The sequence below is a fragment of the Acaromyces ingoldii genome, assembly GCF_003144295.1.
Source record: "Acaromyces ingoldii strain MCA 4198 unplaced genomic scaffold FA10scaffold_1, whole genome shotgun sequence".
In the NCBI taxonomy this organism is placed as follows: Eukaryota; Fungi; Basidiomycota; class Exobasidiomycetes; order Exobasidiales; family Cryptobasidiaceae; genus Acaromyces; species Acaromyces ingoldii.
In genome coordinates this window covers 3,567,153-3,579,412 of record NW_020290247.1, presented here as the reverse complement: position 1 = coordinate 3,579,412, position 12,260 = coordinate 3,567,153, and the positions used below count along the sequence as shown (strand labels likewise).

The 12,260-nt window shown below is 56.5% G+C and overlaps 9 protein-coding genes across 9 annotated transcripts; 5 read left to right on the top strand and 4 right to left on the bottom strand.

Moving 5' to 3' along the window:
- The first annotated feature begins 29 nt into the window (after positions 1–29).
- Positions 30–564, top strand: FA10DRAFT_39671 (hypothetical protein). Its single transcript, XM_025525461.1, has one exon. The coding sequence runs from the start codon at positions 171–173 to the stop codon at positions 465–467; it is 297 nt and encodes a 98-aa protein (XP_025381233.1). The 5' UTR covers positions 30–170; the 3' UTR covers positions 468–564.
- Positions 565–1,397, top strand: FA10DRAFT_39732 (hypothetical protein). The gene has a single exon (XM_025525462.1). It carries the CDS (start codon positions 662–664, stop codon positions 1,310–1,312), a length of 651 nt encoding a protein of 216 aa, XP_025381232.1. The 5' UTR covers positions 565–661; the 3' UTR covers positions 1,313–1,397.
- Positions 1,398–1,754: 357 nt separating this feature from the next.
- On the top strand, positions 1,755–2,478 carry FA10DRAFT_264627 (hypothetical protein). The gene is made up of 2 exons (XM_025520723.1): positions 1,755–2,302; positions 2,376–2,478. Exons 1-2 carry the CDS (start codon positions 1,886–1,888, stop codon positions 2,442–2,444), a joined length of 486 nt encoding a protein of 161 aa, XP_025381231.1. The 5' UTR covers positions 1,755–1,885; the 3' UTR covers positions 2,445–2,478.
- Positions 2,479–2,799: 321 nt separating this feature from the next.
- On the bottom strand, positions 2,800–3,422 carry FA10DRAFT_226496 (RING/U-box; the record flags this gene model as incomplete). The annotated part of the gene is made up of 2 exons (XM_025518693.1): positions 2,800–3,200; positions 3,278–3,422. 2 exons carry the CDS (start codon positions 3,420–3,422, stop codon positions 2,800–2,802), a joined length of 546 nt encoding a protein of 181 aa, XP_025381230.1.
- Positions 3,423–3,539: 117 nt separating this feature from the next.
- FA10DRAFT_264624 (5-formyltetrahydrofolate cyclo-ligase) lies at positions 3,540–4,502 on the top strand. Its single transcript, XM_025520722.1, has 2 exons — positions 3,540–4,036; positions 4,100–4,502. Exons 1-2 carry the CDS (start codon positions 3,580–3,582, stop codon positions 4,399–4,401), a joined length of 759 nt encoding a protein of 252 aa, XP_025381229.1. The 5' UTR covers positions 3,540–3,579; the 3' UTR covers positions 4,402–4,502.
- On the bottom strand, positions 4,443–6,074 carry FA10DRAFT_264623 (hypothetical protein). Its single transcript, XM_025520721.1, has 2 exons — positions 5,495–6,074; positions 4,443–5,422 (listed from the first exon to the last, which is right to left on the bottom strand). Exons 1-2 carry the CDS (start codon positions 5,672–5,674, stop codon positions 4,610–4,612), a joined length of 993 nt encoding a protein of 330 aa, XP_025381228.1. The 5' UTR covers positions 5,675–6,074; the 3' UTR covers positions 4,443–4,609.
- On the top strand, positions 5,695–6,416 carry FA10DRAFT_39650 (hypothetical protein). Its single transcript, XM_025525460.1, has one exon. It carries the CDS (start codon positions 5,839–5,841, stop codon positions 6,313–6,315), a length of 477 nt encoding a protein of 158 aa, XP_025381227.1. The 5' UTR covers positions 5,695–5,838; the 3' UTR covers positions 6,316–6,416.
- Positions 6,417–6,860: 444 nt separating this feature from the next.
- FA10DRAFT_299351 (hypothetical protein) lies at positions 6,861–10,868 on the bottom strand. The gene is made up of 2 exons (XM_025524712.1): positions 8,927–10,868; positions 6,861–8,866 (listed from the first exon to the last, which is right to left on the bottom strand). Exons 1-2 carry the CDS (start codon positions 10,753–10,755, stop codon positions 6,991–6,993), a joined length of 3,705 nt encoding a protein of 1,234 aa, XP_025381226.1. The 5' UTR covers positions 10,756–10,868; the 3' UTR covers positions 6,861–6,990.
- Positions 10,869–11,043: 175 nt separating this feature from the next.
- Positions 11,044–12,031, bottom strand: FA10DRAFT_226073 (3-demethylubiquinone-9 3-methyltransferase; the record flags this gene model as incomplete). The annotated part of the gene is made up of 2 exons (XM_025518671.1): positions 11,044–11,646; positions 11,714–12,031. The coding sequence occupies 2 exons, from the start codon at positions 12,029–12,031 to the stop codon at positions 11,044–11,046; spliced, it is 921 nt and encodes a 306-aa protein (XP_025381225.1).
- Between the last annotated feature and the right edge of the window lie 229 nt (positions 12,032–12,260).

The window sequence follows — 12,260 nt, the reverse complement described above, 5'->3', positions numbered from 1 at the left end:
TCTCTCTCTCTCTCTCCCTTTTTCCCCGAAAGACTGCGCTCCGCTCTTGGCATCGCAATCCTGACTGGCCCTTGATCCGCGCAATTCAGAGCGCACCTCGATTCGCGCGTGTGTCATTGTCGAGTTGCTCCGCGCTGTCAGGGCTACGCTGGCGCGGCACAAGCTCTGAGATGGAAAGCGGGCGCGGCAGAGAGAGTGAGCTGCGCGCGGCACGCAAAAGAGGAAAAGAAGGACAAAACAGGAGAGGAAGCAAAAAGCTGAGCTCCTTTTGTCCTCTCGGTAAACCGATGACAGCAACGATGGTCAGCTACTTTTCATCTCCGTCGCCGCGAAGAGGTTCAACGGTAAGACTTTCCGCTCAGAAGCGAGAGCGGCCGCTGTCGATGTCGCTTGGTCGTCGGAGGCTCCAGGTTCTGGGCAACTCGTCAATCCGTCTGCTCCGCTATATCCTGGTGCCTTCCCTCTGACTTCCGCTGCGAACGACGACTGCTCGGATTTGGGCACCAGCTCAGCGCGGCCCTTTTGTGCTGTACGAACAAGGAGCAAGTGGCTATAAAGGGAGGCATTCCCTCCTCTGAGGCCCCTTTCACGAACCTCATCGACTTGTCCCTTCCAGCTCTTCGAACCATTCAGTCTCCCAACGCCGGGTCCACGACCAACCATGAAGCTCACCGTCCTCTTCCTCCTGGCTTCGTCCCTCTTTGGAGGCATCGCCTTCGCTAGCCCTGCCACTATCGCTAAGCGCGACTCGCTTAACATCCCACATTTCTTATCCCAGATGCCGAGCGAACAGTCGCTAATCCCCTACCTGATCCCCAACACCGATCGGTACACCTGCAAAGACCTCGACAAACCGATAAATTGCAACATGTACAGGACCCACTGTCTCTTCCTCCAGTCTCACCCATACAAGATTGATGTCAAGAACACGGTGACAAAGTGGTGTGGACGCAATGGAGACACGTTCATATTCTCAGACGGTGCCCGCGTCGTCATCACCAGCGAAAACGGCGATACGGTCAACATCTACTTTGGAGCGGACCAAAGCACGATTCGGAGGAGCAGGGATCACCCCTGGATCAATTGCCGTTTCAGAGACGACACGATGGTGTGTGATTCATACCCTTCTGTCTGTAGACTTGAGCTGACATGGCTCTTTCTCTTCACAGGTCTGGACCCTGGACGGCAAGTCGCAGACCAAATACAAGCCCAAAGCCGATGCAGAGTGCGGCCACTACTAATCGAGAAGGTCGACGAGCCAGCTGTCCCGAAAGAACTATTTTTTCCTACACCTCTCATCGAGAAGCAATGATCAGTCATTCTCCGTCGTGCTCGCTCTGTCCAAGTCCCCTGCTATAAATGTTTTGTTGGCCTGCCGATCCATACCTTGACCTACTGCAGGTGCAGCAGTAGCAGCAGCCACTGATCGTATAGAAAACCCAACGAACAAAAACAAAATCGGCGATTTTTTCTTCCCTCAGCCCTACCGCGAAACTGCCCAACCTCGGCTGAGGGGCGAGAGAGGGCGGGAATATAGAGCTGCGTTTCGCTCTGAACCCTTGCGTTGCGTATAGTGCGCCTATTTCAGGAAAACAAATAAATCAACGCACAGCTCGCATTACTTGCGCTTCGAGGCAAGTAGATAGTGCAGTCTAGTCATTTACTGTTGTACAACCGCAGAGGAAGAGAGGGGTCGCTCGCATGCAGGCAGATGTTTCCATGACGGGGTAGTCGCCAAGCCTGGTTCATCACCACCATCGACCAGACCCTCGACCAGACCCAGGACACACTCATTTGCTTTGCTGAAATCGCTGCTTGTTCTCACATTCTTTCAAAGACGCATCCCACCGAATCTACAGGCCATCCTTTTCACAGCACAGCAACCATGACGAAGATGCTCTTTTTCGCTGCTCTCCTCTCGGCGAGCCTGACGGCATTCGTCACCTACTCGCTGCCCATCGACACAGACTCTTCCGCCTTTCTCGAACCGCGCCAGTACCTCAACCAGTCGGGCTGGAACAACCCCTGCGAGCTCTTTTACGAGGGCGTCTCGTGCACCGAGTCGACGACGCACTGCCTCGGTGCCTCGCAGGATGTGAAGATTGATGCACACGGTGCAGATTGCTATTACGATGGCAAGAACTACCTCTTCAACAACGGAGACAAGGTCTCCGTCTTTGAGACGGCGCCCAAGAACGGCTCGACGACGGAGATTGTGTTTGGAGCAAAGAAGACTACAATCACGAGAAGCACTGGCGGAAAGAAAGTCAAGCCATACTGCCAGGCCGCTCCAGCCTCTAAGGTGAGCTTTCCTCCCTCCGTTCTAGAAGAGCTTCCTTCGCGGAATATTCGCTGACCAGAGCGCGATGTACCAGAACGTCAAGGAGGTCAACGCGAAGACGACGGAGCTGGATGGCGCCGGCGACGACGTCGTTTGCGCCTAAGATGCTGGAACGCCAACTTTGACCTCATCCTCCTGGCGACGATGGCGGTCGTTCCTCATCGAATCTTTCATCCACATCAAAGGACCTTCATGTTTGTGCAACTTACAACTTCATAATCACCATCAACATCATCGTCTCTGGACGCACATTAATCTGAACAATTGCAGCATCATCCTTCTTTACTGTGAACAGTCTTGATTGCCCTCATAGCTATGAACAAGATGGATGCAGGAGAGCCTGAGCTGGTAGTTCCCTCTCCCAACATAAACACACCGTCGCCTTGATTGACTGCCCCAAATGGCAGAGCAGGTCAAGGACAGCAGCAAGAGCGCCGCTTGTTCATCTTGCCAATGTCTCATTGAAGCAAGCAAGTGTTACAATTACAAGAAACTATAGATACACTCGCCCCCATTTCTTCTACCCCAGTATAGCACAGCGGCTCAAGAGGTGACGCTCTGGCCGCTGACGCTGCCGTCTGCCATGAGGCTGTCCTCGCCGCGGGTATCTGCCGTGCCCGCTGTCGCTGCCGCTGCCTCTGACTCTTCCTTGCCATCCTTGCCTGCAGGCACGACCTCTGTGGGCAAACAGCGCAGCTGTCAGCTTCCATCCTCGTCCCAGTACTCCCGTTCTGGCGGCTCGCACACTCACGCCAATCACGCTTGCACATGGGGCACTTTGGCTCGTTTTGCTGGTTTTGCGAGTCGACCCACCGGATGATGCAGTGCATGTGGAAGATATGGCTACATTTTCCAAACACTGAGCGGCCGTGGCAGACATAGTTAGCGGCCCATGACAACAAGAGGGAAATGAGGGGAGAGAAGAAGCCTACTCACGCAGGGGACATTGATCGCCGCCCTCCCGGCAGTTGGCGCAGCAGCCATCAAAGCCGCTCTGACAGATTCCGCAAATGTCATCAGGGTCTTTGAGGTCCCATACCCAATACGCGACACCTGTCCAGTGCTTGACTTTGATCTTCATCGCCGCTTTCCCCTCACCGCCAAGAGAGAGTGGTTGCACCGGATGGAAAGCGAGCGCGGTTGTTTTGTGAGGAATCAATCTCGCTCTCGTTCTCCAGACCAACACCTCCACGTGAATTTCTTACTTTCTTTCCCCCACTGCCTTGTCCCATCCCCCCATGACCAACACCGACGCCGACGACTATATCGGCAGCGCTCGCACCATGTCCTCCTCGGCCGCCGCCGGCACCGCAGCCCCTTCGATTCGGCTCCTGAAGCGGCAGCTGCGCCGACAAATGTCGTCGACACTCGCCTCTGTCGCGCCAGCCTCGCTCGCCGCGCAGTCCGCGCAAGTCGCCGCACGCATCCTCGCCTCGCCGACGTATACCCGCGCTCAGCGGGTCTGCGTCTATGTGAACACGGACACGTCCGAGGTACGCACCGATGACATCTGCCGGTCTGTGCTGCTGCAACAAAAGGAGCTGTATGTGCCCCGCTTTGCGACCGAAGCCGGCGTCAAGGGCGCCTTTGAGAACGACATGAAGATGCTCCGGATACGCGACTGGGCCGACTTTGAGATTATGGTCCGCAACCGGTGGGGGATTAGGGAACCAGAGATTGACGGGCGGCAAGACGGTGAGAAAAGAGCAACACATAGGCCTGACACCGAGCTTGTAAGAGGCTGACACTACTCGGCAGCGCTCGATGAATCAACGGGCGGGCAAGGGCTCGACCTCATCCTGGCACCTGGCGTTGCCTTCGACGTTCAAGGTGGCCGATTAGGTCACGGCAAGGGCTACTACGATCGCTACCTTGCTCGTGCCGATGCGTTCGCGCGAGAAACAGGCGCACAGCTTCCCACCTCGGTCGCATTGAGCCTCGAGGAGCAGATACTTCCGCCTGATCAGAGGGTGCCGGCAGATGAAGACGACCGCACGCTAGATGCCATTGTCCATCCTGGCGGCGTCTTCCATACGACTCGACGATGGCAAGAGGGGTGAGAGAGTCATTGGAAAACAGCGTCACTTTGGTAGAGCGTCATTGTAGCAGAAATAAGGATGTTTATGTGAGAGCTATGAAAAAAGAGTGATGCCGAAGGTACAAGGAGAAGATAGATACTGGGCTGTAATGTGTGCTGAGAAAGAGAGATGTATAGATGGTGCTTATTAGGATGTGTATGCTGATGATCTGAGCGAATTTTGATGCGGCTCAGGCCCGACCGCTATCTGCCCTCATCGAGTCTGCCATGGTGCCGACGTCGTCCGTAGGACCAATGCCCATCTGGAGCAAGGCCGACATCAGCCGCGAGTCTTGGCTGTCCTTTGCGGCCACAAGATCGTTTGCCAGACTGCGCACGCGCTCCTTCTGACCCTGGCTCATTTTAGGAAGAGAGGTGGCCCGTTGCGATCCTTTACTGGACCGCGAGCCAGCCTGGCGCCTCTCTGCAATCTCGCCCAGGGCCTCTGCGAGCTGCTGCCAGCTGTGCTCCTGCATGCGCAACGCCGAGAGGGAAAGCTTCGTGTCATGCAACAACGACGACTTGGTTGCCTTCTTGTCCTCAGCGATGAGATCCGGGCCTTTAAGGCCGACATCGACAAAGGCGTCGAGGAGCGAGGAGCGCGACGAGGAAGAGGACTCTGACAGGCTTGCTTCGGTGGTGTGTATGCCGAGCCCATGGCCTCGTTCGGCCTTTCCAACGTGGTTGAGCGCGGGCGAGGCAGGCACGGAAGATGATGACGAGGAAGACGAGGCGGGACCGCCAGCGGCGGCAGAGATATCCCTCTGCGTTGGCTCCATCTGCGCCTTTCGGAGGTTGCGAACGGCAGACCGAAGCCCGAGCTGAACCTCGTGAAGCGTAGCGAACCACTGTTGAGCGCGAAGCTCAAACGTCTTGCGAAGCTCATCCTCGCTTTCGTTGTAGCTCCTTACGTCGGCATGGGCAGCATAGGCCGACTCATGCGCCGTCGCATCGACGAGCGTGCGGAGGCAATCGGATGCCTGTGAAAGCAGATCGGCAATGTTCTTTTCACAAAGAAAACCCAAGGGCCCGGTCAGCCTCCTGTGTCTCTGCCACTGTCTGACGAAGGCACTCACCCCATCGCAGCTCTCGAGCCGTCGCACCATTCGCCTAGCTTTCTCATTTTTGGCGCGGACTGCGATCCTCCGCCGCTCTGCATCAGCCAGCAGCTTCTCGCTCCGCACCGCCTCGATCTTCTCCTCGAGCTGAGGCGCAATGGCGGGCTGCGACGCAGGATTCGATGACGATGCGGTCATGATTGAGGCACAAGCGACTACACCAGGGACTGCAGGATATCGGCTTTTCCTACAGCGCGGCCTTCGCACATTCCCTTCTATTCTGGTTGAGGTGTCGAAGATTTGAGACGCCCTCTGCGCTCGCTCGATTCGGCGTAGTAGAGTGGAGAAGGATCGCGTCTTGGATGAAAGTCGGTCCTTCTCTCGTTCTTCCTACTTGCCTCTTGCCCTCGCAACCGATGAATTGGGCAACGGCTTGGTCCTCTCTCTTCCTTTTGCTCTTTGTTGAGAGGAAAAACGAGCAAACAAAAGACGTGCCAGCGTTGGATGAAGCAAACAGAAACAACCGTGGTCACGCATTCATGTCCCTGTTTCGGGGTTTGAACTGTGCGTACGCTCGATCTTCACCACTGACCCGACGACACGCGCTCGCCGTTCTCGATTTTCGGACTACTCTTCTATCTTTTTTGGACATGCGTTTAAACGTCACAGTGGATTTTTCAAGCTTTGAGCTCAACATTTCTATTGATAGATACCTTCTGGATGAGAGCTTAGCCTCGATCTCGTATTTTAAGAATCATTCGATCGGTCGATTTTATTGCCCTCCGAGGCAGGCCCGAAGGGCGAGGCCCTCTTTTCGCTCCAGGTACTGTTGCTCATGAGAACAAAGTTGCGCTGCCATTGAACTACTGTCGACACGGCCACAAGGGACACAGTGTTTCAAAGGCCGGGTCGGCCAACGACCTAGCTCTTTACCGTATGGTCTCGTCGTTGAGCCGGAAGTCGAGGGAGGCTAGCGTGCTTCTGCCGCTATCTCACGCTTGAGATCGTAGCGGTAAAGAGCATAGCATGGAGGCCAACTTTCATTGATCGATCCAGGTGCACAAGGGAAGAGAGCTGGACAAGAGTTGCGCGAGTCTGGCACTACCACCACCGACCCGTCTCAAGCTTAGCTCGCACGCGTTTGCAGGTCGTAGCTGTACGAGCAATGGCTTGCGCCATGCTGAGCTGCCGTGGCTGTACCATAGCCCGTTGGTGAAGAAATGACGAACAGACAGCATCATTCAGGTGGCTCGACGGGCTGATTCCTTTCTCAGGGCTCCATCTCCGAAGTGAACTTTTTTTTTTCTTTTTCTTTCATCGCTTGGGAATTTATCAGTGGCTTTGCTGACAAGTGCGCCACCGATTCAATAGACCCTGTTTGGTCCCCGGATGCAACTCCGATTTGCCGGTGCAAACATTGTGCTCGGCAAATGGTGATGATAGATTGATGCATATGATGATGTACAAAATTGGACATGGAGATGTGTCAGAGAAGTCAAGAGGTCGAAGCGGCCCTAGGGGTGGACAAACGTCATGATTTCATCCTTAAAGGCGCTCAGGACGGACCTCAAGTCCCTCCGCCTCATCTCCTCGCGGTAGACAATCTCGTCGACGGTGTGCTTGCCATTGAGATAAGGGAGCAGCCTGAAGAAGCGTTGCGCCAGCTGTGCGTCCCTGTCCTGGACCATGATTGCGATCCACTCATTCTCTTCGCGTGTCGCTCGGCTTGGCTCACCGATGATGCTTGCTTTGGGGTCCCACTCCCACCACTCTGCTTCGCTTCCTTCGCCGTCGTCTTCCTCTTCCTCTTCTTCCTCTTCCTCTTCATTTTCCTCTTCGGCTGAGCTCTCCTCGGAATCTTCCTCTTGTCCGGTCTCTAGGCCCAGCGCGCCACTGTCCTCTTCACCGACTAAGCTTAATCTCCTTGCGTCCTCATCTTGAATTCCCACAATCATTCCCCCCTCGGGAACTCCCAATGCTGCTTCGTCGTCCTCGCCACCCTCTTCCACCTCGATTTGCTCTTCTTCGCCGAATCCCGTGACTCTGAGCCTGGCTCGCGAAGGGCTCCTGCTCATAATTCGCCTCGGATTACCCCTCTTCAACGCCGCGCCGCCTGTCGTCGGCGTTGTCGTCGACGGATGAGTCGAGAGGGGGACGCTTTGCGGAAGCCCGCCTCCAGCAGTCGGGCCGCCTGAGAAAGAGACAGTACCGACAGGAGCGGCGCCCCCAGAAGAAGACGATGAGGGCGTCCTAGAATGCCCATGGTAATGGTGATGCAGGATATTGACGGCTCTTCCTCTGGGCGTAGATGGTCTCGACGACGATCCTCGGGCAGGAGCTGCCGATGACGATCCTAAGCTGGTGCCTGCCAAATTCAAGACCCGAGAAGGTGATCGTGATCGCAGCACTGGTCTTCTCTCGAATTTGAGCTCATCGCCGGCAATCTGAGCGTCCAAGTCTGCTACAATCGCCGCTGTCATTACTGTGTGAGCACTGCTGCTGTTGCGAGAATGGCCACGAGTGTAGTTGTTCGTCGCAGCTGGTGCAATCGCAGATCCATTAGCAGCAGATGGCGAGACAACAGCGCCATTACTCGGGGCTGTCGAAGAGGATGACGGCGACGACTCAAGCATGCTCGCGTTCATTACTGTCGTGATGCCGGACGGTGGAGGCTTTTCGACAAATGGGGAGAGTGACCTTTCTCTGCTCCGACCCCTTCCCTTGGGCTTGACATCCAGACCGAGAGCATCACCGGGAACATCGGCAGGCGCCGATCTCGAGGCGTGCTGTTCCTGCTGCTCTTGCTGGTCGCGCTGGTTCTGCCGCTCCTCAGCCTTGACAAGCAGCGGCGCCACATTCTTTGCCGCCGTTGCTCGAGCAGCAAGCTTTGCAGCTCTTGCAGCTCTTTTCTTCTCCCTTTGCTCTTCCCTCTGCCTTCTCTTCTCCTTGATCTCGCTCCTTCTCTTTCGCTTCACTGCTCTGGCCGCGGCCGCCTTTCGCTTGACTTCTTCGCTGGCCACGAGCCTGAGTCTGACGTGCATCTGCACAATGACTTCGTGTCGGAGTAACCAGACGAGGCAGTCGAGGCATAGCCCCTTTTCCTCGGCCTTTCTGGCAGGCATGAGGTGGTGAAAAGGTCTGAGGCCCGACGACAGATTCGCCAGGAAGCTGACCAACGGGGGGAGGGTCTTGGCATTGGCGAATCGGAGAGACCAAGAGATACTCAGCTTTGGCAGCTTCTCCAACTCTAATAGCGGTGAGATAGAATAGGTGTTTTGGATGCGGGGCACGTCGACAACGCGAGCCTCTCGGTAGTAGATCAGGTGGCGCACCATAGGGTATACATCCTCGTAGAGGTCCCAGTCGAGCAGGTGCGCGATCTCTGCAAAGCTGTGAGAACCAAAGAGTTAGCTGCAGGTTGCCACAATATATCACAGCATCCATCCTCACGTTGGCACGCCGCTCAAGGTGGGCCGCAAGAGACGGGTGAACTTTCGTGCCCAGGCATCCAGGCTTTGATCACCAGCAAAGGAGGCCAGGCTCTCTTCGTCAGACTCCTCCCCTGCCGTCTCTGCATCTGCGGTCGACGATGCTGTGGCTGCCATGGGGATAGCCGTTGGCCCAGCGGCCGGCGCCCTGCCCCTTGTATGCGTGGCAGCCTTGCCCAAGCGATCGTTAAGCAGTAGAAGCGTCTGCCACGGCAGCAAGAGTGGGCCCGTCGTCCTTGTCCACTCCTGCAGCATTACATCGCCGAGGTTCGAAGGCCTCTGCTGAGCGTCAGTGCGGCCGTTGTTGGCCGCTTCGATGAAGATGGGATCGTTGAGGTCAACCTGTGTCTCAACATCGGCCACCTTTGCAATCCTGGACGGGTCGTGAAGCAACGGTGGCAACTGCAGATGCGCGTCGATCGAGTCGTTGATCGTGACGAAGGCGTTGGACGATGTCGAGATGGAGAGATGGACTTGCTTGAGACACCGGGCAAGCGACGAGACGTGGAGCGAGTGGGTCAGAAAGGAGGTGTAGGACTGACCATCGTCCATGCACCTCTCTCGGAGCAGGCTCAGCTTCTCGCTCTCCCTCGAGATGTAGTGGCACCGAGTCTCTTCGGCAAAGAGGGCCGCCGTCATCTTGAAAGCAATGTTGTCGTAGAAGAATTGTAGCCAGGATGTTAGGTCAAGGCGAGGCATGTAGGGCGATGGATCGGGCTTGTCGAGAACCAGGACGAGATGGAAGAGTGTCATGGACGACGACGTCGACGATGAGAAGCCAGATGATTTCGCAGACTCCCTTGGGTCCTCGTAGGGATCGTGGATGATGTAGCCGCTCGATGAGTCTTCATCGCCCTCTGGGATGCCGCTCGTTGCAGGTGTCGGCTTCTTCTTGGGGTCGCGGCCCCTCCTTGCATCATCTTCGATGTCTTCTGCGTCAGGATCCCATCGGCCATCCTCATCGACGCATACAGGATGCCCCACAAAGGCGAGATCGTCAATGACAAGCTCAAACTTCTGATGGCAGAGCTCCCTGCGAGGTGCCAGAACGGAGGCCAGGAAGTCGACGTCGTAGCCCAGGAACTTTTGGTAGGCTTTCTGTGCGCGCGCTTTGCGCTGAGCGTGATCGGCCGTCGTTTCTCGATCTCTGTCCTTGCCGCCTGCCGCTGAACCACCGCTCAAAGCATCGTCCAAGTCGCTTCCAGAGCCCCCTACGCCTGCTCCACTTCCAAGGCCTACATTGACGTCTCGAGACCTCTCGAGAGCTCTTTTGACCAGCGAAGGACCTCCCGTGTTGGACCCTGACAGACGTCTTTCCTCACCGGCGGAGCTGTTCCTTCGCTTCGTCCGCCTCAACCCACCATCATCGCTCCTATCTTCCTCTTCGTCGAGCCCATCCTCGCTCTCTTCGATTGCCAAATCTTCTTCGTCTTCCTCATCATCCTCATCGACATCGCCGTCTTCCTCGTCCTCATCCTCCTCTTCGTCCTCGCTCAGCTCGTCCTCCTCTTCCTCCTGCGCCTCTTCGTCGTCTTCGCCCACCAGGTCCTCCTCTCCTCCCATACCAGCCCCCGCCCGCCTGCCGTCCTCTGCTGCCATTCGCCGCCCATAGTAGCGGACTTTGCTGTATCTTCGAAAGAGCTTTGGCTTGCGCGGGTATCGAAAGGCCAACGAGGCGCCCCGCGACGACGAAGTGACGAGCAGGACAGCCAGCAGCGGAGACGAAGAAGCGGCCGCCGCTGCATCGGACAGCCCCTTGTCTGTCCCTCGTGAGCGGCGTGCCGTCGCCATGCTGGCGCCCCACCCGCTCGTTTGCGGCGTGGGTCCTGTTCCTCACAGGGGCCTGCGGCAAAGGAGGGGAGAAAGTGGGTATAGGAAGGCCGGCACGACTCGTCGTATGCTAGGGCCGATAAGAGAGACAAGAAGAACAATGGACGCGTCTGCAAGCCTAACAGAGCTTCGCACACACAACCAAGCCACGCCGCACGAGCCAGCCCAAGGACCACGACACACTGAGCGGGGCGAGAACAGTATACTGACACCGGACGTTCTGTTATTACAAGGGTATGAGAGTATCTTTTATGTTACAGCAAGGGGCTTTCTGACCCAGAAAAAGTAGTTTGCCAATTCGCTTCCGTATCGCCCGCTTCCCCTTGGCGCCAGCTCCCAGCCGGCCTTCCACGGAAGGTAGGCCACCCCCCTAGTCTCGTACTGAATTCGGGCTGGCTGAGACTGCGTTTGCGTCTGGCCGATCCAAGGTACTTTGGTCGAGAAGAAGTCGACGAGCTCAGAGGGGTTGATGTATTGAGCGTGGTTGTGGGTGCCAGGCGTGACCAGACGGAGGACTTGCTCCGCCATGAGAATGGTGAGAAAGTAGGACAGCGGCGTCCGTGCAATTGTCGACATGAAGAGGTGACCACCCGGCTTGAGCAGATCGGCGAGCGTCTCAAGAAAGAGCGCAGGCTCCTTGACGTGCTCGACGACTTCCATTGCACAGACGACATCGAAGCCTTCTTCGTTCTGCTTGCGTCGGCGAGCGAGAAGGTCTTCGGCCATGATGTTTTCGTAGCGAGGTGTTCCCTTTGAGAAGCTTGGGTCATGTTGAGCATGCAGCTTGGCAATGGTAACATTCTCCGGTGACGCATCGATACCCGTCACGTTTGCGCCTAACCTGGCGAGCGACTGAAGGAGGTAACAGAATTCAATGAGCTGATGGGAGGAGAGGAGAATTAGAGATGTCATTACGCACCTCGCTCAGCAGACCGCCGCCGCACCCGACATCGAGCGTGTTGAGCCCTTGCAGCCACTTGCCGCCCTGTTCCCACTTTCTCTGCACCTGCATCTCCCGATCGCCCCTCTCACGGGCAAGGAGCAGCTCCCTCGTCTCGTCCCACTCGCCCACCTCCTGCATCTTTGCCCGCATGAAATCGAGCCGCACCGGGTTCATGGCGTGTAGCAGCGCAAATTCACCCTTCTCGTCCCACCACTGCGAAGAAAGGCGCGAGAAATGGGCGACATTCTCGGCATCCATCGTTGAAGGGGACGACGACGTTGACGTTGCAAGCATGCGGGTCCAAGAGGCATTTGTCTTTGTCGTTGCCGGCGTCCTCAAGAGCGCAGACGCTCTCGGATTGAGAGGCAGCCTCATGGCGTGCGGCCCTCTGGCTGTGCGGGGCATCTTGTCAGCCTCTCTTTCTTCGAAACAACGATGAAAGGGTGGTAGGAGATCAGGAGCGGTCTGCGTATAATGACCGCTCGGCAAGTTGGTTATCCGTCATGTGTTGATCGGACTGGTG